The sequence below is a fragment of the Oncorhynchus kisutch genome, linkage group LG17, assembly GCF_002021735.2.
Source record: "Oncorhynchus kisutch isolate 150728-3 linkage group LG17, Okis_V2, whole genome shotgun sequence".
Taxonomy (NCBI): domain Eukaryota; kingdom Metazoa; phylum Chordata; class Actinopteri; order Salmoniformes; family Salmonidae; genus Oncorhynchus; species Oncorhynchus kisutch.
In genome coordinates, this window is record NC_034190.2 from 27798789 (window position 1) to 27824272 (window position 25484).

General features: G+C 43.2%; 1 protein-coding gene across 2 annotated transcripts in view; it reads right to left on the reverse strand.

Annotated features, from left to right (window-relative positions):
- Positions 1-414: 414 nt before the first annotated feature.
- LOC109908672 (KH domain-containing, RNA-binding, signal transduction-associated protein 3) overlaps positions 415-25484 on the reverse strand; it is a 149075-nt gene continuing 124005 nt past the window's right edge. The window contains exons 7-9 of one of the 2 annotated variants that reach the window (XM_031793489.1): positions 20941-21023; positions 5382-5440; positions 415-3531 (exon numbers count right to left, since the gene is read on the reverse strand). In XM_031793489.1, the coding sequence (XP_031649349.1) occupies positions 3437-3531; positions 5382-5440; positions 20941-21023 (237 nt within the window). In that variant the 3' untranslated portion in view covers positions 415-3436. The remainder of the gene's footprint in view (positions 3532-5381; positions 5441-20940; positions 21024-25484) is intronic. The other variant, XM_031793490.1, reaches the window with a different exon arrangement.

Sequence of the window (25484 nt, forward strand, 5' to 3'; positions counted from 1 at the left end):
CTTTTAAAACAGCTACTGTCTGTCTGCCGTCCTCTCAGTGTGGAGGTCAGCTGGGGTTCAGAGGTCAGGGGTCATTTAGAGTCTCTCTAACAGAGGGGCAGGGCCAAAGGTCAGGGCAGGCACCAGAGAAGAACACAGGGAGCAAAACAAGAACAGAAACGAGATCCCCGCCATACAAATTCTATACAATTGTGTAAAAGCCGTTGTTTACATCCAGTAGAAAAGTTATGAACAGTCCCTAGGAGTTTCTCCTGGTGTCACTGTTTGTTGTCATTAAAATGTAATAGGACTGCCTATTATAAGACGCTCAAAGTCACTTATTATTAGATAGGCCATCAAGAAAATACAGGTGCGCTGCCATTGTTACTGTACATGTTAGTGTACTGTTAAAAATAATGTCAACTGACATATTGTAATCCGTTTTATTAAGATATTACATATGAAAAACACACATCAGAGACTTAAATCTGTGATTGACATTGTATCGAAATCATTACCTACAAAACATTAGCTGAATTGCAATATACAAATAGGCAATATACATACAACACAGTTCTTACAAAATGGTGTTGTTTTGTTACATGAATTCAGTTTTTAAATATATTTTTGTGTTAAAATAATGTTCACTTTTATGTTGTTGTACATGTTATCATATTATTCAGAAGCTAATTCTTGATCAAAATGATATCTCTCAAGAGTCTCAATATACACTACTGTTCAAAAGTTTGGGGTCACTTAGAAATGTCCTTGTTTTTGAAAGATTTTTTTTTTTTGTCCATTAGACTAACATCAAATTGATCAGAAATACAGTGTAGACATTATTAATGTTATAAATGACTATTGTAGCTGGAAATGGCAGATTTTTTTTATGGAATATCTACATAGGCGTACAGAGGTCCATTATCAGCAACCATCACTCCTGTGTTTCAATGTCATGTTGTGTTAGCTAATCCAAGTTTATCATTTAAAAGGCTAATTGATATTTGGAAAAGCATCTTGCAATTATGTTAGCACAGCTGAAAACTGTTGTCCTCATTAAAGAAGCAATAAAACTGGCCTTCTTTAGACTAGTTGCTTATCTGGCGCATCAGCATTTGTGGGTTCGATTAAAGGCTCAAAATGACTAAAAACAAAGTACTCGTCAGTCTATTCTTGTTCTGAGAAATAAAGGCTATTCCATGCAAGTAATTGCCAAAAAACTGAATATTTTGTACAACGCTGTGTACTACTCCCGTCACAGAACAGTGCAAATAGGCTCTAACAAGAATAGAAAGAGGAGTGGGAGGCCCCGGTGCACAACTGAGCAAGAGGACAAGACCATTAGAGGGTCTTGTTTAAGAAATAGACCTCAACTGGCAGCTTCATTAAATAGTAACCGCAAAACACCAGTCTCAACATCAACAGTAAAGAGGCGACTCAGGGATGAGGGCCTTCTAGGGCCTTCGAGTTCCAAAGAAAAATACATATCTCAGACTAACCAAAAAAAGAAAAGATTAAGATGTGCGAAAGAACACAGACACTGGAAAGAGGAACTCTGCCTAGAAGGCTAGCATCCCGGAGTTGCCTCTTCACTGTTGACGTTGAGACTGGACAGAGGAACTCTGCCTAGAAGGCCAGCATCCCGGAGTCGCCTCTTCACTGTTGACGTTGAGACTGGACAGAGGAACTCTGCCTAGAAGGCCAGCATCCCGGAGTCGCCTCTTCACTGTTGACGTTCACTGGAGTCGCCTATTCACAATTAGCCTTTTAAAATGATAAACTTGGATTAGCTAACACAACGTGCCATTGGAACACAGGAGTGATGGTTGCTGATAATGGGCCTCTGTACGCCTATGTAGATATTCCATTAAAAAAATCTGCCATTTCCAGCTACAATAGTCATTTACAACATTAACAATGTCTACACTTGTCACGTTCTGACCTTTATTTCCTTTGTTTTGTCATTATTTAGTATGGTCAGGGCGTGAGTTGGGGTGGGCAGTCTATGTTTGTTTTTCTATGATTTGGGTATTTCTATGTTTCGGCCTAGTATGGTTCTCAATCAGAGGCAGGTGTCATTAGTTGTCTCTGATTGAGAATCATACTTAGGTAGCCTGGGTTGCACTGTTTCTTTGTGGGTGATTGTCTATGTTGATTGCTTGTTTCAGCGCAGTTCGCATTAGCTTCACAGTTGTTATTTCGTGTATTGTTTTTGTATAGGGTTTCAGTGTTCAGTGTTTTCTTTATTAAAATTAATGATGAACACATACCACGCCGCATTTTGGTCCTCCGATCCATCTCGCCTCTCCTCTTCAGATGAAGAGGAGGACTGCCGTGACAACACTCCATTTATGACCAATTTTATGTTATTTTAATAGACAAACAATTTGCTTTTCATTCAAAAACAAGGACATTTCTAAGTGATCCCAAACTTTTGAATGGTAGTGTACATTACGGAATTTAAGAACGGAATTTAATTAAGAACCTGTATTAAAGTTTCAATATTATCGTCAACATCATTCCTTGCAATGTTAGTTTTGTTAGATTAGATGATTGTGTTTTTCTATTTATGCAAATACAGAATTACGCTCTGGAACACAAACTTCTATATTTCAAAAAGTTTATTGAGCATCAACCAAGAAGAACAATGTAAAGGGCCTACATAAGCGGATAAGGTTAATATGCTAATATACTATTTCTGTTAATGTCTCAAGAACCTGATTTATACAATGTCTGAAAGCATTTCAGGTATTAAAGCCCCCCCAAAAAATATATGGATTGGAATGAATTATTAAGAGCTTTACCTAAAATGTCTTGCAGCTCTTGATTATGTTTTTCTTACTGAGGGTTTTTACACACAAAAAAAGAAGAGTATGAGCTGAGATTGAAGATTGATTAAACGGGGGAAATTAAACAGAAACACACACATCTACACGTTTTAAGACAGGAATAAAACAGTTGACACTATCCACAATGATTCCACGCCATGCTTTTATAAGCCCTTTAACATTAAAGAACTATCATTTACAAAAGGAGATAAAACAACAATATTTATTTCAGGATCTTTTCTGATTGGAAAGGTTTCATTTGCAAGGGACAGGCAAAAATATCTACAATACTTCACCTCTCTACAACTAAATCACTAATATATTACCAATGACCAATCACTCTATAACCGGGTCCAGAATATTTAGATATCTGCTTGTTTAGGAGTGAGTAGATGACCTAAATTATACACATTATTCCCGGTGGAAACAGTCTTGACATCATACCAGGGTCTTCCGTTTTTTAAACACATGTTTACGATTGATTTCAAGGTCTTTACCTTCATCATTTCCTCTGTGTTATTGTTTGGTTTTGTTTGTGTTTTTATTCTAAAAAGAAGGGAGCGTCCGTATAAAATCCATTACTTGATGACACATCCATGAGGGATTGTGCAGGTTGTTGTATAATCAGTTCAATATCTGGCGTAGGGCGTCTCTCTGTACACTCCCTTGGTCGTCCGTGCAGCTGGCGCCTTGCCACGATTAGTTGTCCAGTCCTCCTGACCTGCTTTATAGGGAAACAGCCATAAGGAACACTTCTACACACACACACACACACACACTCTCTATTGTAACTCAGATTTTTATGATGTCAACAGGTTATTGGAACAATATTTTATCATTTTTTCCTTAGACTGGAACTGAAGTAAGAATTCAGCTATCATGCTTCAATCAGGCATCCAAACCTGTCAAAAAAGTTGAATTATGTCAATGGACTAACTTTCGGAGTTATTTGAGAGACTGAAACTGGAACAACAGAAGAATCCTGGCCTCTGTAGTTCAAACAGACAATCCACCAAGAAGCTTGTCATTAACCTCGAAGGATGCGTTTAGATAATTGAAACAGAAGATCAGATAGCTACTTGAAAAGAGCCAGTGTAGTGGCTCCTAACAAAAGGTTACAATAACCATTAGCCCAAATCAGACCTCATTCAGGCCCTCTGCTGTCTATGTGCCAAGTGCCTGCTACATCGATGGCAGCCTTTGTGTGATCTCTAGCCAACAGAGTCTCATCCCCGGAGCAGAGCAGAGGCTCACAAAGGACTGTTTTTCCCTTGACATGGTCTCTGCTGGCAGCCCATAACCAATAGTATCTAATAGTCTCTAAACCTGTCACACTTTCTCTGACAGTGAGAGACAGTGACCAATGTAACCTTGTGGTTAGAGATCAACCATGCACCATCAACTCTGTTTATCGTTTAAACAGCGCCTTTCTTCGAACTGTCAAACACCTCTTTCTTTTCACCTGTTAGAAAGCATGTAGCATTGCACTGTTAACCTCTGTGTGTTTGTCTGCTTCTGGAGGTTATTAACACTTTCCATCCAGAGTTTCTCGCCTCATAACTTGTGTGTTAATCTGTGTTGCAAATTGTAATATGAATAAGCTGCTGTTTCAGTTATAGTAATTAGGTGGGTCCTCACATTTGTCCTATTTCACAATTTGTTGTTGTTGTTGAATCCCACTTCCCCTGAGACAGCTTCAGAGAGGTGGTTCAGAGCCAGGGATCAGCCATTATTTGCAGTGACCCTGGAGCAATTAGATTAAAGGCGATTCGAACCAGAAATCTTTCGGTTACTGGCCCAACGCTCTTAACCGCTAGGCTACCCGCCAACACTATGTTATGAGCAATTACAAAGTCGTTATGGACTGAAGAGAATAAAAGTCCTTTACTTTACAGATAGTGTCTGGTGACAACTGTGTACATTTACTGTGAAGTGCTATAAGAATTGACATCTGCCAAAGCAAGAGGAGACCTGGGTAATGAGATGACATTAACGGCTCAGGGACTGGGACGAGAACCATGCAGCGCTCAAAACATTTCACCAGAAAATAAAGCCATAGTTAAAGCTGTATTAGAAAAGCAGACGTCAAGGCATATCAGTTACTCTATCACTCATGGTCTACGTGTGAATACAGTCAGGACATTCTGTGGACGTAGCCATGCCCGGCTTTATAGAATTACTGTGTCTTTGTCAGACATCCCCCAACCTTTATAATAACAGGATTGTGTTTGACATTGTCAGAAAAATGTACGTTGTTCATATGGAGTTGCGTAAAAGGGGCCTAATTCAGTTGTGGAACAGGATAATCACCAATAAATGATTTGACCATTAAAATGACACAGACCATGCCTCATGTTATACCATCACTTGGCATTCTGAGTAATGCTAACAATACATCTACAACAAATCTGTCAAAACGCTTATATAGCACCTATTAGGGGGAAATGACATTGCATGTGGGTTTAACAGCATTTAAAACTGCTGCGTTGATTGATGAAAAGAGGTCCACACTGAACAAGACAGGTGGTGTGTATGCATTTAAACAACATTTGAATAAAGCAGTTAGCCACTGACCGTATGACTCGTATGATTCCTCACCGTTATCCTGTCCGTACTCATAATAATGGTCTGAGCTGTGAAAGGAAAGAAAGAGGAGACATCCATCAGAATCTCTTTCTAACAATAAAACGACATGGCCTTTAGGCCTTAATGGAGAACGATAGAGGAACATCACAGCACACAGCTATCAAATCATTACCTGGGATGAGAATGGCATGAACTGTTCGGGAAAGTGAAATAACATCATCATGTACAGAATTGATGTACCATTCTGCTGTATGTAACCATAAACATATACTCTACATTACAAACATGCGCACAAGGTGTATGTATACACATCATTTCTTTTCATAACTATGCCCTCCCTCCCTTACAGGATACAGTACACAATAGATCAGACAGCCAATATTCACTCAGCAGTTACAGTAGCTGCGGCTGTGCCTTCTGTGCTTCCACATGGCAATTTCCTGGCTATGTCGGTCTCCCCATATTTAGGATATGGAGCTATATATGAGAGATGGCACCTGTAATAAAAAAATAAAAAGGGAGGCCATCTTGAATTGTGGTTCATTTCTTTGCTATTCTTTATTTATTTCTCAGCGTCCCTGTTGACTTGCTGACAGAACAATCGTGTGCTGGTATCATTCAGTATCAGTCCTATCATTCAAGCCCAGAAAGGTCATTCATCATAAGGCTGCCACAGAGCCGGCACATGCCACCCGTCACAGCTGAGTCTTTTCCCCGTCACCATCTCTGTCACCGTCAGGGCTGTAACCAGGGCTTCAGTCTTAGTGAGGTTCCGTCCAGGACATTTTTGGAATGTTGAAGTTCATTTACTGCATTTCTATATAATAAAAATGTTTTAAAATGCTATTTGGAGAACAGCAAAGGTGTGGGGGGGGGGTGACGGGTCAACTTTAGACTCCAGTGGATGATGGAGACAAGAACGAACAACCCCCCCATATAAATGAAAACGTATGAACTGTATTGTTTGCAGTTTGATTGCATTGTAATCTAGGCCTATAGCGAGGATAGGACATGCGGAGATGTTCATATTGAAACATATCTTCTTCTTTTTTTATAGAGTCATTATGAGAACTTAGTAGCCTATTTTTTGCTCCTGCTGAGCTTGGCTCTGTTTAACGTCAGCCTCTTACATCATCGTTCTAGCTGGCTAAGTAATACTAGCTAGAGGCCTTTAACGTTACTGCAATAGAAGGGTCTTCCGGCAGGTAGCCACCTAACTGACTGTATCTATAAGCAACTATTAACCAGTTTTTGTTTGTTTGGGGGTGGCTGTAGATACGGCAGGAGTCGCAGGAGAGTTATAAAATGGCCTTTTGTCCGTTATCTCACAAACACACTGCCTTCAGCGTCTCTAGTTGCCCACTAGAGCCGACTCCGAGTTGGGGTAGTTCGTTTAACTTCTCAGGCCATTGGCCTGTTCGGCGAAAATGTGCTGATAAAAAGGCACATCCGGGAGGCAAATCCAGGGGACGCAAGCGAACATAAACGAACCCATCCTCTGTTCATGATTCCACTTGTTTGCAAAGCGTCAGGCGCGATTAGAACTCAGTCAGATCAAGAATATAAGCATTCTGAGCTTTAATCAACACCGGGAGCAGTCTTAGATTGTTGACCCGTAATTGATTTACTTTATTGTGTGCAAAATATATATTTCTATTATTATATATTTTTTCGGTGTCCTCATACGTAGTTATGGCCCTGGTCTCCGTGTCTGTCAGTCTGGGGCTTACCCCTCCTCTCTCTGGTTTAGTGCTGGAGGTGACACTAAAGGCCCAGCTGTACACCAGATCAACAAAAAAGGATGACTTTTATGATTTTCGCGTTTCAAAGCACTTAATCACTATTCAACTTTGATTGGCAGCATGTTGATAGTTTTTTTTAAAGAAACTTAAAGGCACAAGCTGACATGAACAATTGAAATTCATATTAGGGGACGGAGGGGGGAGGGAGGAAACGTCTATAGTTGTGGATCTATAAATGTCTGCTTGAGACATTGTCCAGAAAAGGCATTCATGTTGGGTTTCTTCCCCGGGGAGATCATTGACTTGGCATGAAGATTGCATTGCTCACACAGCTCATGACTCAACCAGGGAACAATAACAGCAGAAACAAAGGCAGGATTTTTCCTCTTATCTAAACTGGACCCCTGCTAAGATGTGAGTGAATATTTATGCTCTGTATCCACAAAGAGAAACCAGACTTTGTTATTCAGAGTGTGAGGTTTTCCAATCAACCCTCACAGCAGAGGTACCACTGTGAGTCTTACACTGGTGTCCAGCTGCTTATATATACCTGACACCCTCGTCATGGCTTTAGAGAGAGAAACCGAGAGAGAGACAGAGAGAGAGAGAGAAATAGAGAGTGTGAGAGAGAGACACAGGCAGAGAGAAAGAGCGACAGAGTGATAGAGAGAGAGACAGAGAGCGAGAGAGAGGGGGGGGGTAGATGGGGTGGGTGAAGGAGAGAGAGGGCGGGTAGATGTGGAGGGTGAAGGAGAGAGAGCGCAAGAGAGAGAAAGAGATGCAGCAAATGAATGCATGTTCTCTCTTTCTGTGTCTTGTACACTATGAAACACCTGACATGGTGTGTGGTAATTTGATTTCACACCATGTCTCCATACTGGGGTATATTCTTCCCAGAGCGGAACCCCTCTGAATATACACTCAACTACAAACCGTTCCGCTAGAGTACGCTCTGGGAAGCTGAGGGGCTAAACAAGCGGCTTATCCTTCCTGTTGGTGTAAAGCTAAAGGCTACGAGGACCAATAGCTGCTGTCAGGTCCTCAGAGAACTGCCAAGTCAAAGCTTTCCCCTTTCACAAGGACGAGAGGAGGACTCCCAAAGCTGTTAGGCACCTCTAATTTCTGGGTTGACATTTTGTCAATATCCTCACACATAGCCTCTCTCTACCAATGTCCTTTTCTCCTCTATTACCATGGTCTGGTCAGTGAGTCCTCAGGCCTCAGCTACGCCCTGAAGGGCAACGATCCAGGTGAAACAAACTGCTTCAAGTAAAATACAGGTTGTATCCCAAATGGCACAGTCAAACGCCTCCTAGCACTTTTATAGTGGCCCTTTGTAGCTCAATTGGTAGAGCATGGTGCTTGTAATGACAGAGTAGCGGGTTTGATTCCTGGGATCACCCATACGTAAAATGCATGCATGCCTAACTGTAATTCGCTTTGCATAAAATTGTCTGCTAAATGGCATGTATTAAAAAGCATCAATTAACACTAAACTCAGCAACAACAAAAAAAACATTCTCTCACTGTCAACTGCGTTTACTTTCAGCAAACTTAACATGTGTAAATATTTGTATGAACATAACAAGATTCAACAACTGAGACATAAACTGAACAAGTTCCACAGACATGTGACTAACAGAAATGGAATAATGTGTCCCTGAACAAAGGGGGGGTCAAAATCAAAAGTAACAGTCAGTATCTGGTGTGGCCACCAGCTGCATTAAGTACTGCAGTGTATCTCCTCCTCATGGACTACAACATATTTGCCAGTTCTTTCTGTGAGATGTTACCCCACACTTCCACCAAGGCACCTGCAAGTTCCCGGACATTCATGGGGGGAATGGCCCTAGCCCTCACCCTCCAATCCAACAGGTCCCAGACGTGCTCAATGGGATTGAGATCCGGGCTCTTCTCTGGCCATGGCAGAACACTGACATTCCTGTCTTGCAGGAAATCACGCAAGGGACAAGCAGTATGGATGGTGGCATTGTCATGCTGGAGGGTCATGTCAGGATGAGCCTGCAGGAAAAGTACCACATGAGGGAGGAGGATGTCTTCCCTGTAATGCACAAGCTCAGCCCAGACCATGACAGACCCTCCACCTCCAAATCGATCCCGCTCCAGAGTCCAGGCCTCGATGTAACGCTCAGTCCTTCGACGATTAACGCGAACCCGACCATCACCCCTGGTGAGACAAAACTGCGACTCGTCAGCGAAGAGCACTTTTTGCCAGTCCTGTCTGGTTCAGTGACAGCGGGTTTGTGCCCATAGACGTCATTGTTGTCTGAGATGTCTGGTGAGGACCTGCCTTACAACAGGCCTACAAGCCCTCAGTCTAGCCTCTCTCAGCCTATTGTGGACAGTCTGAGCACTGATGGAGGGATTGTGTGTTCCTGGTGTAACTGGGGCAGTTGTTGTTGCCATCCTGTACCTGTCCCGCAGCAGGTGTGATGTTCGCATGTACCAATCCTGTGCAGGTGTTGTTACACGTGGTCTGCCACTGCGAGGACGATCAGCTGTCCGTCCTGTCTCCCTGTAGCGCTTTCTTAGGCTTCTCACAGTACGGACATTGCAATTCATTGCCCTGGCCACATCTGCAGTCCTCATGCCTCCTTGCAGCATGCCTAAGGCTCATTCACGCAGATGAGCAGGGACGCTGGGCATCTTTTTTTGGTGTTTTTCAAAGTCAGTAGAAAGGCCTCTTTAGTGTCCTAAGTTTTCATAACTGTGACCTTAATTGCCTACCGTCTGTAAGCTGTTAGTGTCTTAACGACCTTTCCACAGGTGCATATTCATTAATTGTTTATGGTTCAATGAACAAGCATGGGAAACAGTGTTTAAACCCTTTACAATGAAGATCTGTGAAGTTATTTAGATTTTTACGAATTATATTTGAAAGACAGGGTCCTGAAAAAGGGACATTTCTTTTCATGCTAAGTTTATATAAATAGTCACAAATGGAATGTGGCTGGAAACATGTCAGGAACTGTACCAATCCCAACTTAATTTAGATTTAATTTAGATTATTAACAGCTAATGATGGAGAGGAGCAAGGAGGAACCCAGAGACCACTGTACTATGCTGGGTGTTTATATCTCAAGGAGAAACCCAGAGACTACTGTACTATGCTGGGTGTTTATATCTCAAGGAGAAACCCAGAGACCACTGTACAATGCTGGGTGTTTATATCTCAAGGAGAAACCCAGAGACCACTGTACTATGCTGGGTGTTTATATCTCAAGGAGAAACCTAGAGACCACTGTACTATGCTGGGTGTTTATATCTCAAGGAGAAACCTAGAGACCACTGTACTATGCTGGGTGTTTAAATCTCTGGCTTCAAGTATAAAAAAAATAGATTTTTAGTCTCCTGCTAGTTCAAGACAAACACAAAATATGTGTCACAAATGGCACCCTATTCTCTATATAGTGCACTACTTTTGACCAAAACACCATGGGGTACAGCCCCATCTCAGCCCCAGCCTCAGCCTCAGTCCCAGCCTCAGCCCCAGCCTCAGCCCCAGTCCCAGTCCCAGCCTCAGCCCCAGTCCCAGCCTCAGCCCCAGTCCCAGCCTCAGCCCCAGTCCCAGTCCCAGTCCCAGTCACAGTCCCAGCCCCAGCCCCAGTCCCAGTCCCAGCCTCAGCCTCAGCCCCAGTCCCAGCCCCAGTCCCAGCCTCAGCTCCAGTCCCAGCCTCAGCCCCAGTCCCAGTCCCAGCCTCAGCCCCAGTCCCAGCCTCAGCCCCAGTCCCAGCCTCAGCCCCAGTCCCAGTCCCAGCCCCAGTCCCAGCCTCAGCCCCAGTCCCAGCCTCAGTCCCAGTCCCAGCCTCAGCCTCAGCCCAGTCCCAGCCTCAGTCCCAGTCCCAGCCTCAGTCCCAGTCCCAGCCTCAGTCCCAGTCCCAGCCTCAGCCCCAGTCCCAGCCTCAGCCCCAGTCCCAGCCTCAGCCCCAGCCCCAGTCCCAGCCTCAGTCCCAGTCCCAGTCCCAGTCCCAGCCTCAGCCTCAGCCCCAGTCCCAGTCCCAGCCCCAGCCTCAGCCCCAGTCCCAGCCTCAGCCCCAGTCCCAGTCCCAGCCTCAGCCCCAGTCCCAGCCTCAGCCCCAGTCCCAGCCTCAGTCCCAGTCCCAGTCCCAGTCCCAGTCCCAGTCCCAGTCCCAGCCTCAGCCCCAGTCCCAGTCCCAGTCCCAGTCCCAGTCCCAGTCCCAGTCCCAGTCCCAGCCTCAGCCCCAGTCCCAGCCTCAGCCCCAGTCCCAGTCCCAGTCCCAGCCTCAGCCCCAGCCCCAGCCCCAGTCCCAGCCTCAGTCCCAGTCCCAGTCCCAGTCCCAGTCCCAGCCCCAGTCCCAGCCTCAGTCCCAGTCCCAGTCCCAGTCCCAGTCCCAGTCCCAGTCCCAGCCTCAGCCCCAGTCCCAGTCCCAGCATCAGCCCCAGCCTCAGCCCCAGTCCCAGCCTCAGTCCCACAACAGACAATCTCAAACAAACAAACCATTTATAGAGGATACCTTGTCTCATGATCGGGAATCATGGAATCTGACTCCAGACCTGCTCGTCCACAGGTATACCTACCACCTGGCTCTCAGGTTTACAGGTATCCTCTATAAATGGCTGATGCTAAGTACTGATGTTGTCGTTTGCGGCGCCAATAAACAGATGGTGATGTTACATCTGAGTGATGTAGTACATGTCCCTGGTGGACTTTGTTTTCTTACACAGCCATTGCTCTTCTGTTGCTCTGTGATAAACCTGCAGAGATCTGCTAGGACATTTAGAGAGGATCCAGAGGTACTGAGAATAACAATCTATAGTCAGCAGTCATATCCAGGGGAGAGGAGACACTAAATATTTCATAGGTTTTCCAATGCAGGAGGAAGAACATTCAGCGGGAAATATTCATTAGATAGCGAGCATTTAACATAATTTTGATAGCGAAATAACTCATTTTGATAAAGGATATCCTTCACTCTCAGACTATGAAAAATGACATGACTTCCTTCATATTGACATATATATATATATATATATATATATATATTTATAAATTTAACCAGGCAAGTCAGTTAAGAACAAATTCTTAATAACAATGACGGCCCTGGGCCAATTGTGCGTCGCCCTATGGGACTCCCAATCACGGCCGGATGTGATACAGCCTGGATTCAAACCAGGGACTGTAGTGACGTCTCTTGTACTGAGACCGCTGCACCACTCGGGAGAGTGGGTACAGTATGTATGTTGTATTTCAGGGATTAAGGCTCTGAAAGAAATACAGCAAAAAGCCAAACCAGACAAAAAATTGATTAAAACATAAACAGACAGAAAAGGAACTGTACTTGGGAGAATGTGTCCTGTCTATTATCCAAAATGAGGATGGTGTTATTGTTTTTGAAAACTCCCTCAGGGATATGCTGTTGATTGCTTGTCTCCACAGCTGATTGCGTACGCAATAATCAATGTTGGACCCTTGCTGCGATGACACAAAGAAGGACTGAACGGTAAGTCATCCATATTACATTCAAATTCAACTCAGATTGTGTCTTGGTCAACAGATGGGCAGGTGACTTCAACGTTATTACGGCTCAAGCATATAGACTGAGGTTACATCCCAAAGGACATCCTATTCCTTATATAATGTACTACTTTTGACTAGGGTGCATAGGGCTCTGGTCAAAGTAAGTGCATTATATAGAGAACAGGTTTCCATTTGGGATTCATCCTCAAGTTTTTCATCATATTCTCTGCGATGCTATAAACTGACATCATTCTGAGAGTGTCTGGAATCTTTCCAAGACAACACTTGAGACAGCAACAAAAACTCTCGTTAGGCCTTACAACATTAAAATATCTCTAGCTCTGAAACAAATTAGGGCAAAAGACTGACGTTGGCTGTCAAAACAAATGTTACAAACTGCTGAGAACTGAATTAGAACAATATTAAAAGGATCAAACGTGCAAGTAAAGTTATTACAGAAAGTACCCATCGGAGAACTGCATGACCTCTGGTCCTTAGATAGAAATCAATTACATTGTGTAACTAATTAACTCTCTTGAACTAATGAACTTCTGTGTGTTTGCAAAGCCTGAAATACCAGCCACATATTTCCTAGGCCTATTCATGCCTAGATCTGTACGTTTCTATAGTATAACTCTGATTTCTCGGGTACTTTCCACAACTGATTCACACCATGGTGGTCTACATTGGTACTCTGTTCACATACTGTTGGTGGACGACCCACCAAGACTTGCCATTCAGACATCCATAACTGTTCTCTCCCCTGTGCTCTGTCCTACCTCAAAATGGTTATCTCCCCTTCGCTGCTATCTCCACAAGTCCCCTGTGCTCTGTCCTACCTCAGAATGGTTCTCTCCCCTTCGCTGCTATCTCCACAAGTCCCCTGTGCTCTTTCCTACCTCAGAATGGTTCTCTCCCCTTCGCTGCTATCTCCACAAGTCCCCTGTACTCTGTCCTACCTCAGAATGGTTCTCTCCCCTTCGCTGCTATCTCCACAAGTCCCCTGTGCTCTTTCCTACCTCAGAATGGTTATCTCCCCTTCGCTGCTATCTCCACAAGTCCCCTGTGCTCTGTCCTACCTCAGAATGATTATCTCCCCTTCGCTGCTATCTCCAAAAGTCCCCTGTGCTCTGTCCTACCTCAGAATGGTTATTTCCCCTTCGCTGCTATCTCCAAAAGTCCCCTGTGCTCTGTCCTACCTCAGAATGGTTATTTCCCCTTCGCTGCTATCTCCACAAGTCCCCTGTGCTCTGTCCTACCTCAGAATGGTTATCTCCCCTTCGCTGCTATCTCCACAAGTCCCCTGTGCTCTGTCCTACCTCAGAATGGTTCTCACCCCTTCGCTGCTATTACCACAAGTCCCCTGTGCTCTGTCCTACCTCAGAATGGTTATCTCCCCTTCGCTGCTATCTCCACAAGTCCCCTGTGCTCTGTCCTACCTCAGAATGGTTATCTCCCCTTCGCTGCTATCTCCACAAGTCCCCTGTGCTCTGTCCTACCTCAGAATGGTTATCTCCCCTTCGCTGCTATCTCCACAAGTCCCCTGTGCTCTGTCCTACCTCAGAATGGTTCTCTCCCCTTCGCTGCTATCTCCACAAGTCCCCTGTGCTCTGTCCTACCTCAGAATGGTTCTCTCCCCTTCGCTGCTATCTCCACAAGTGCCCTGTGCTCTGTCCTACCTCAGAATGGTTCTCTCCCCTTCGCTGCTATCTCCACAAGTCCCCTGTGCTCTGTGCTACCTTTTACCTCCACACCTCCACACTTGTCTCCTGTATTGAGTTTTACAACTGTTCCTAGGGGATGTGTCTGCCCTTTAAAATGCTGTCACAGCTAGCCCAGTAACCGCGGCCCTCCTCCCTGTAACCACGGCCCTGTGGGAGCAGGCTGACGAGCCAGGGAAGAGGAAGAGGAAGGGAAGAGGCGAGAGGCCCCTGTAGTATTATAGGTGTCAGGAATGAAATAACACTCTGATCCAAACCGATCTGTGTGTGTCCAACCTCTGTATGACCTCACCCAGAGCAACACCTGTCATCCTCCTCATTTACCTACAGGGAGATCACCCCCTATCTGCTAACACAATGAAAGTCATTCTCCTTCAGCCTCTCTATTCAGCTGACCTTCCAACTGCTTAATAATACCCACACATCTACCGACCTGGCTTCAGGTAAAAATAACGTTGGGTTGGATCGGTATATTAAATGTCGTAGAAAAAGGCGATGACAGCGCTCATACGGAAGATTGACCGCTATTGACTGGTGCTGAAGCTGCCATGGATGTCATGCTGATTTGGCGTTCCAAGATGTTCCTCCAGGCGTTCCCTCTCTTCTGAAACATGTAAATGTCTCCGAACTACTGAGAAGAACCACCGTTTAGCTAAAAGTCTCATGTTTCAAGGTTGTGAACCGTTTGATATTTCCTTTCAATGTGAATCTGCTACATTCCTGTTGACTAAATATGCTATACAATGTTGTTTAGGTTATTATTAGCAATTACAATTTGAAAACAAGTTACATATCTTGTATTTAGCAGGAATAGTATGTCCACCTCAATTATGTCTACAGTATAGTAGACATACAGTGTATTTGCCCAGAATTCCCAAAACAAACTCTCCAGAATGGTTACCCTCTTTCCCCGCCAGGCATAAGGGCTGATATCATACTAGAGACACTGGAGAAACCAACTGTAGTAAATTGCTCTGCTTGTTATCCTGCAGCCAGTGAAGTCCTGCCTGCCTGCCGCCCAGCCAGGGCTCTGATGTGGTTGGTGACTGTGCAGTGAGCTCCTCAGGCTCTGTGAGGCATTGTTAGGGAGACGTCTTGTCCATGGATCCAGTCTAACATTCCCCTGGGTCCTTCCCTGTTCCAGCCCTGCTACTGCTCTGACCTGCTCAAGCTGAGATTGGGCTCCGGGGTAAAACAGGGCTGTACCTTTTGTCCATCAGCAGATCTAAATTGGATGACCTTAAAAAGGAAATGTTCTGTACCGTATGCACTATAGACCGCAGTATTGTACTGTATTTACTGTACACACTGGCTTTGCAGTGTGGTAAACGAATGGTTTAGGAAACAAGAAAGTCTGTGCGAAAATGGTGCGACGAACAAAAAACATTCAGTCAGCGGCAGTCCTCCGGGTGCAAACAGGTCGTTGATGAGAGACGTTGAAGGAGAATGGTGTGGTGGTGGCGGTAGTGTAATGGTGTGGGGAATATTTTCCTAGCACACGCTAGGTCCCTTGATACTAATTGAGCAATGTTTGAACACCACACCTTGTAGAATCCATGCCCTGGAGAATTCAGGCTGTTCTGGAGGCAAAGGGGGGTCCGACCCGGTACTAAGTAGGTGTACCTAATAAACCTAATATGGTGTATTGTCACCATGCATTCTAACGGGCTGCTAGCGTCTATGATGCTCTTACTCTACAGATGAAAGAAGAAATCAAAGGGTCTTGTCTGGTTAACAATATTTCTTCATAATCTATTTTCATATGAAATTATGATTATTTTGTTTGAAAAATAATGTATTTGTTTCTGAGACATTAAAAAGATTACTAGTAAGTCCTGTAAACAGGGAGTGTTTACAAACATATTTACAAATACCCACTGAGAGTAAAAACACATTCTGAGAGTATAAAAAGCAGGCTGGTTGCAATCATCCGACTACACTTTAAACAACACACTGTCATGTTCTAAGAAATTTCAAGAGATATACATGATCATGTAGATGATAAACAACCTACGCTCCAAAACAAAAAACGTTCTAGGCAGTTCTGAGACTTAAATAAGTCAACAAAAATAAGTAAATAAACTGAATAGTGTGTCTCAGGAGAAAGACGCTGTAAAGTCTGGTAGCCCATTAGTCAGCCTAAGTGAGTGTCTCAAATGACACCCTATTCCATATAGTGCACTACTTTTGCACTACTACCATATGGGCCCTGATCAAACGTAGTGCACTATAATGGGAATAGGGTGCCATTTGGGACGCACACCATTTCTAACCAGACAACAGATCTCAAAATCTCTTTGAGTCTAGCATCATGCCTCTGGGCAGAACAGAGCCGAGCACACCCCACCAAGCACACACACACCAAACCAAGCACACACACAACCCACCCAGCCTCTACATGATGGACTCCATTTGTCTTCTGCCTTAAGCCGCTGTGATTATTCACCACATGGCTGCAGATAGACACCAGGGCTCAGGGCCAGCCTAACCCCAGTGACTCCCTCTGCCTCTCTGCAGATCTAACAGGCAGGCAGGCAGGCAGGCTTTAAGATGTACCCCCCTTTAAGATGTACCCCAACTACATAGAGGACGGGGGGGGGGGGGGGGGGCAGAGATTCTGGCCCTAAGGCACGGGTGTCAAACTCATTCCATGGAGGGACTAGTGTCTTCTGGTTTTTCAATTAAGACCCAGACAACCAGGTGAGGGTAGTTCTTTACTAATCAGTTACTAATCAGTTACCTTTACTAATCAAGTCCAAGGAAGGAGCAAAAACCTGCAGACACTCGGCCCTGCGTGGAATGAGATTGACACATGGGCCCTAGTCAGTTGCATAACTGAATGCATTCAAAAATATATATCTTCCACATTTAACACAACCCCTTCGCAGGGATATGCCTTTAACAATGTCCACGTCATCAGCGCCCGGGTAGCAGTTGTTGTTGGGGATTAACTGCCTTGCTCAAGGGCAGTTCGGCCAAAAAAATTCTGCTGGGGTGTTCGAACCAGCAAACGTTTGGTTACTGGCCCAATGCTCTTAACAGCCAGGCTACCTGCCATCCCAAGAGAGAGAGAGTGTGTGAGAGATGTAGGCTGCCTGGCCTTGGCGACATATATCCTGACATGGCCACAAAAGAAAACATCAACCATCCCTCCTCACAAAGCATGGGACAGCCTAATATGTTCTTTTTTTCTCTCTCCTTTACCCCCCTTACAGCTGCCACTAATGCAATTTTTGACATCTTAAGTGCAGCAACAATCAGGCCCTCTTTGAAACTGCCCATGCAAGCAGAACATACAGAATAAAGGAGAGGAGGGAAGATGGTGTGACAACAGCAGGGATGCATCCCAAATGGTGCCCTATTCCCTATTTAGTGTACTACTTTTGAGCAGAGTCAAAAGTAATGCGCTATATAGGGAATATGGTGTCATTTGGGAAGCATCCCTGATGCAGGACCGATAAAAGAGAGAGATGGCAGCAAACAAGCCAACGTGCCATAGCAAAGTCCTTTGACCTTAAGTGACATGGTGAGGGTGATCACTCCCTTGATATGAGAAAATCAATTCTGTGCGTTTAGTTGCAGGGTCTTCTGTTTCTATCAGGGGTTGGAATGGACATTATTTCCCAATCGTTTCATTCTGAACAGAACCATTATTTGTTGGGGTTCCCTTCCACTGCTCCGACAAGCAAAAAATAGTTCTGAACCAGTTCGAACCCCCAAAAAGTACCGGTTTATATTGTTCCTTTCTGTTCCTTTTTAAACATGTGAAATCAAATAAAAATCATTAGATTACGTGACCAATTGGGTTATAGTTGTTTAGGTGCATTGGAGAGACAAGTGACGAGAGAGGGTGGAGTAGGAGGCTTGACTTGAAGTGCTGGGCTTCTTATGACATGTATAATCTGAATTAGGCCCACAGAATTATACCTACAGAGGAGCGGTTTCTATGAAGGAACTTTGAATGTCTTTGAACTTCCGAGAGTTGGCTTAACGTTGCACTAGAGCTAGCTAGCTAGCTACAAGCAGAGTGGCACCAGAATTAAAATAAAAACATGGAATATAAATGCCCGGAACATAACATCATTTTAATAACTGGTTCCCATGTTCCAGAACAGTATAGATCACTTTTGTTCCCGGTTCTGATTCTGTTCCTCAAAAAATGTTGGTTCTGTTCCCTGACCCGGTTCTAACCCCTGGTTTGTATTGCATATAGCTATAGGACACCAAACAGCCATGTAGCTGCAGGGTCTTCTGTTGCTGTTACATAGATCCAAACAACCAAACAGCCATTTGGGCTTCATGAGGCAGCAATGGCCTGACACATGAAAATAGGAATAAAAAATATTAGCACAAGGGATCCACTGGTATTAGTCAAACTATGGCATTATGGTTAAAATACTTCATGACAGGACATCAGATTGAGAAGTTACAATAGAAAGACAGCTATCAACATTATTTAGTTCAAAAGCTTGTATCCCCTCAATCTCACTCTGAGCCCCCAAACTGGTTCTTCAATGTTGGCACTAAGTCGTGCACTGTTCATTCCTGGCTGTTCTGGTCGCCCATCCGTATGTTCCATTAGAGTTCAATCTATTAGAGGTTGTTTCATTTCTGTTGGTCATGATGTAAAGGATGTTTCTCTACAGTATCTATAATTCAGAACTATCTCGTTCTCCTTCAGAACTATAATATTCATGACCTCGTTTCTTTCTATGAAATGTTTTTGTATCTCCGTTGATTCTTGGAATTATATCAAAAGTAATTCTAATCCCTAAATGTGAATTGTTCCCCAGCCGATCATTACCGACAGATGGATGCTGTTTTCATAATGACATCCCTATAGTTAGATGGAGATTTCATTTTCAGAAATGTTTTCCTTATTTCTGTTGACCAAATATTTGAGCAGGATTATTTTTTTGTGACGGCCATCGCTTGCAAGACTGAGAGCAGCTAATTATTTTACTGAGCAACATTACAATCCAGCCAATTTAACTGTTTTGATAAACATTGATTTAGACTAAAGGTAGGCAAAAGTCTGATCAGCAAGCATGATTTTCAATTTGGAATAGGCTACAGAAGGATGGAGTCTCCTATTTATATTCCGTGTCATTTCCAACAATTGGGATTTGTATTTCTAGGTTAGTATTCCCTATTTTTGTAGGCTATTTCTATAACTCAGATCCAACTCTTTATAATAGCACCAATTTTTAAAAATTCTAAATTAAATGTACATAATCCTCTAGGCCTACAGAATTCGCCAATACAGCCTGAGATTGGTTTGGATGTGGGTTTGATAGAAAAGTCATTCACGGCTACCACCCGGAGAGTTAATAAAATACTCATAATTGAAGTGAAAAGTTTTCCTGATATTCCTTATACTTATCCATGCCATACACAATCAAGAAATCGGCAGCCTTTCAACATTAGGAAATGCAATATTTTCTGCAGATAAGCCTGGCGCTATCAGTCTAGCACCTCAATGAGTCACACATCTTACATCACACTTGACTCGAGTCATTCAACATTAGGTAACAAACTGTTATTTTAAATAAAGAAAATACCCAAATAAAATAGCAAAGCAGCCTACTAAATATGCCAAGCCTAAATTGAATAGCCTAAATAAACGAGTACATTTAATAAATAAAACAATTCAATTAAATAGCTCAGGTCCTGAAAATATGGGTGACCTTTTCCCCTCCGTATCCACAATGTGCATCAATGAGGTGAATACAGACGATTTGCCTGTCGGTTTTTCCACCCTGTGCTCTCTTTCATTCCGTTTCTTCTTCACTTCAGTTAGGAACAACTCCATTTTTCAGAAACTTACTTTATACAGACTATCATTCTTTTCTGCTGCATCCTCCTCCTCGCCCACAACAAGTAGGCATATTGCCCATTTCACCCCGCATCATCAGTAGCTGGTTTTCATGAAGCAAATATGTAGTTTTGTCACACAATGATATTGACATATTTGCTTTAATGAAAGGGGTCCAACCCCCTGACAATAATTTAAGAGAACAAACTAAATATAAAATGTTATTGAGTGCAATTTGCATTTCTGTTGTTTAGAAACTAATCTCTTCAAATATAATTTCAGATCTGGTGTGTATTTCACAAATGTTCACACAGATTCCAAGCCCGTGGCCAACGAGCAGGATCCGACCCGATTTGTGAAGACCTCTAGTTCACATGCTGTTACTTGGAGAACTACCATGCTAATATGCTGATGTATAAGGATGCTAATGGAGAACTAGCATGCTAATCTGATGTGTAGGTGCACAAGCTGCTAATGGAGAACTAGCATGCTAACAGGTTAATCTGATGTAAAGCATTGATGCAATACACTGCCAACAACCTCTGACAAACTGAATGTATTTTTTATTAAGACAAATCCTTATAGGGTCCACTTGTGTTGCCCACCCATGTCCTTTAACCCCCTATTTAACTAATAAAGAATAAGGGTGTACACCAATAATATGTACTATATCTACAGTTTTGTTTTGCTAAAACACGGGTTAGGATGACAAGGAGACCCGGAGAATACATTTAGGTACAGCCCTGAGAAACAGGAAATGGACTCTTACTTCTGTCCTTGATTGCTGTAACTAGTGTCGTAGGAGTCATAACCCTGGTCATCGTAAGCTGTCCCGTATCCATCATCATATTCCTGGAGATAGAAAGAGAGGATAAAATGCATAAAGAACATTTATTAACATCACCACAATTGCATTATTCTGCGCTCTGCTACCACCTATGAAAAGATTTGAGGATAAATCAGAAGAGGAAGATGAAATCCCTTGTCTGCCATGGGACTGGTCAGTCAGTCCAGGTCACTTCATTTGATTATAACATAGTGTGTTTCTACCTATAGTTAGAACTGTACTACCTACTTTAGAACTGTACTATTCATCAACCATGCTGTAAGCCTCTGTTAATTCCTGGAAGTATGTCAAAAGCAATTCTTCAGATCCCTAAATGTGAATTGTTCCCCTACCGATCATTACCAACAGCTGGATGCAGCTGTAATCAATTAAATAAAGATCAGCACAGATGTACAGATGTAGGATCTTAATGTAACCACTCTTTTGTTGCTGAGAGTTTTCCTGCAAAGCAGGAAATTCACATTTGCAGCATATTCAAGGTTTAAAAAGGCTTCTAAAGTTTGTCATTTCCACTTTAAAATGTCAGACTTGATTTGCCCTAATGAAAAATGTATCAACCCCTACACAAAATAATGAATTATAATCCACATGATAATTCACATTTCCCGTTGCTACATTATTCTTTTCCTGCCGTAGCAAACTGTCTCAAATTATGATCCTACATCAGTATTATTCTGTCATTTCAAATGTATTTAATGTGTAAATGTTTATTTTATGCATTTGTTAACTGTCATTGATCTGAAGACACCACCCCACACATAGATTTTTCTACCGTTTCAAACTACTCTGACATCGAAAATATATACATTATTTCTCAATTGTGAACATAGGAGAAGGATAGTGGATGTACCACTGTTCCATGTAGCTCTATCCTTGTGTATATGTGTGTATGTGTGTACGTTTACGCGTGTGTATGAGTCCATTTCATCACCATCTGCTTGTGCTCCAGCAATACCACCTCTCCTCCCCCTACTCATCCCCTTCAACACCCCCCAGCCCCCTAGCCCCCTGCCTAGAGGAACATCAAAGGGGCGCACAGCCGCACCCATCCTAATTTGGGATAAACGGGACTTATGTTCCACAAAGATGTGGACCCCTCATGACACATCCCTCACTCCCCCAACCCCCCCAACCCTCCACCAATAATTCCATCTGGGTGATTTGCATGCATGAACTGTGAGAATTACAGCGAGAGAGAATGTGTGCGAGAGAGAGACAACATACTCATCATCATCTCCATTCTCCATGTTATTATGAAGGCCGCTAATGCGTGATTAGAAACATGCTCCTGCCAAATGACACTATTTGAATCCACTCTTTTATCTTTAATCCCGAGGAAGCTAACTTACTAACTAATTGTGTACGATGATGGAAAATAAAGTTAATCAAAGTTGGGCTGGTGCTGTGGCTGTGTGAATCTGTATCCGTCCCAAATGGCACCTTATTCCTTCCTAAGCAGTGCACTATATGGGGTATAGGGTGCCAATTGGGAGGTACGCTCTGTTACAAATAGAGTTCCCTGGCCTCTGGCTTCCTAATCACCACAGTATCAACATCATTATTACCATGTTAGATCACTGGTGTGTCATGGTGGTTTGTTGGTGTATGGTGTATTATTGACTGTCATTATACAATGTTTGAATGTGGCATCAAAAGGCATATTTTATCCTAAAAATATGATACATAGCGATATAATATATGATTCAAATTTGAAATTTCACTCCAAAATGCTTTATATACATTTTTAGAAATATATTCAGACCACTTCTCTTTTTCCACATTTTGTTACGTTACAGCCTTATTCTAAAATTGATTAAATTCCTTTTTTTCCTCATCAGGTTTTTACATAAGTATTCATGAGACTCGAAATTGATCTCAGGTGCATCCTGTTTCCATTGATCATCCTTGAGATGTTTCTACAACTTCATTGGAGTCCACCTGATGTAAATTCAATTGATGGCACATGATTTAGAAAGGCACACCTGTCTATATAAGGTTGACAGTGCATGTCACAGCAAAAACCAAGCCATGAGGACGAAGGAATTGTCCATAGAGCTCAAAGACATCAGAACCTACAGTGAAGCATGGTGGTGGCAGCATTTTATTGGCAGGGACTGGGAGACTAGTCAGGAACAAGTAAAAGATTAACAAAGCATAGTAAAGAGAGATCCTTGATGAAAGCCTGCTCCAGAGCACTCAGGACCTCAGACTGAGGACAAAGATTCAATTGGACAATGACCCTAAGCACACAGACAACGTAGGAGTGGCTTTGGAACATGTCTCTGAATGTCCTAGAATGTCCTAGAGTGGCCCAGCCAGAGCCCGGACTTGAACCCAATCGAACATCTCTGGAGAGACTTGAAAATAGCTTTGCAGCAACATTCCGACAGAGCGTTAGAGGATCTGCAGAGAACAATGGAAGAAACTCTGTGCCAAGCTTGTAGCATCATACCCTAGAAGACTCGATGCTGTAATTGCTGCCAAAAGTTAAGATAGCCCCCTTTTTTCCAATTTTCTCCTAAATGACATACCCAAATCTAACTGCCTGTAGCTCAGGCCCTAATGCAAGGATATGTATATTCTTCAAACCATTTGAAAGGAAACACTTTGAAGTTTGTGGAAATGGGAACTGAATGTAGGAGAATATAACACAATAGATTTGGTAGAAGAAAATACAAAAAAAAATAAAAAATTCTACCACCATCTTTCAAATGCAAGAGAATTCTGATGGTGTACACAAGATGGAAGCAGTGTATGTGCAACGTTTCAGACGGATAACTTGAAGTATGAGCGAGCTACAGGACATTTAGTGTGAAGTCACCCAGGTACATTTGGGCAAATTGTGAAAGTGTCACACTCTGACCATAGTTTGCGTTGTTTGTTTCTATGTTTTGTTTGGTCAGGGTGTGATATGAGTGGGCATTCTATGCTGTATGTCTAGTTTGTCTGTTTCTATGTGTTTGGCCTGATATGGTTCTCAATCAGAGGCAGGTGTTAGTCGTTGTTTCTGATTGGTAACCATATTTAGGTTTTGTATTGTGGGGAGTGGGTGATTGTTCCTGTTTCCAGTGTTCCTGTGTTGGTATTCACGTTATGGGACTGTTTCGTTGTCACGCCCTGGTCGAAGTATATTATGTTTGTCTTCATTTATTTGGTCAGGCCAGGGTGTGACATGGGTTATTGTGGTGCGTTTTTGTCTTGGGGTTTTGTGGGGTGTCTAACATAGTCTATGGCTGCCTGAGGCGGTTCTCAATCAGAGTCAGGTGATTATCGTTGTCTCTGATTGGGAACCATATTTAGGCAGCCATATTCTTTGAGTATTTCGTGGGTGATTGTTCCTGTCTCTGTGTTAGTTGTCACCAGATAGGCAGTATAGGTTTTCGCGTTACGTTTGTTGTTTTGTATTGTTCGTTTGTTCATTTTCATTAAAGAACATGAGTAACCACCACGCTGCATTTTGGTCCGCTCCTCTTTCAACAGACGAACGGCATTACATTCGTCTTCGTTCTTTTTTGTCGGTTCATCGTTTTTGTACGTTGTTTATTAAGTATCCCATAAAAAAATGGATAATCATCACGCTGCATTTTGATCCTCCTCTCTTTATAACGAAGACGATCGTTACAGAATCACCCACCACCAAAGGACCAAGCAGCGTGTTAACGGGCAGGAGAGGCAGCGATATCAGGACTCCTGGACATGGGAGCGAGATCTGGACTATGTCACTACTTGGGAGGAGATAGACAGGTGGTCGGTCGACCCAGGGAGAGTGCCGGAGCCCGCCTGGGATTCTCTGGAGCAGTGTGAGGAGGGAGTTGGCACGACGATCAAGGAAGCCCGAGAGGCAGCCCCAAAAATGCATTGGGGGGGGGGGGGCACACGGAGTGTGGCTAAGGCAGGTAGGAGACCTGCGGCAACTCCCCGCACTTACCGTGGAGAGAGAGGGCATCGTACTGGTCAGGCACCGTGTTATGCCCATGTTCTGTCACGGTACATTTCAAAAGTGCTAAACAAATAGTTATACTGACTGTGTCCATCCTAACTCACTCATTAATATCTTAATCGAAATTACGGATTGCCTCTTATCCGCTTGTCATCCCCTTATGCCATAGTTTGTACATCTTAAATGTCATTAGAATCCACATTTATTTAATTAAGTCAGCCTTAACAGCGATGTTTTTTTTAAAGGCAGTAAATGTTGCTGAATTAACTGTTTCGCTGCCAGACAATGCTCCACTGATAGCCAGATGTAGCAGTGGTAAGATTGTGGGACTGCTGTTGGGACAGCTTTAGGTAGGCCATTTGTGGGCACCGTTTGTCACCGTTATTGAGCCATTAATGTATATTTTAGTGTTGTGTAGTGTCGTGCGTTATGTGTAGTTTAATATATGTCTCATCAGGCTCAGATAGCTTCAGGTTGGAATGTTCATGCTGATCAAAGCTCTAATCAAATCCAGTGATTTACTCTC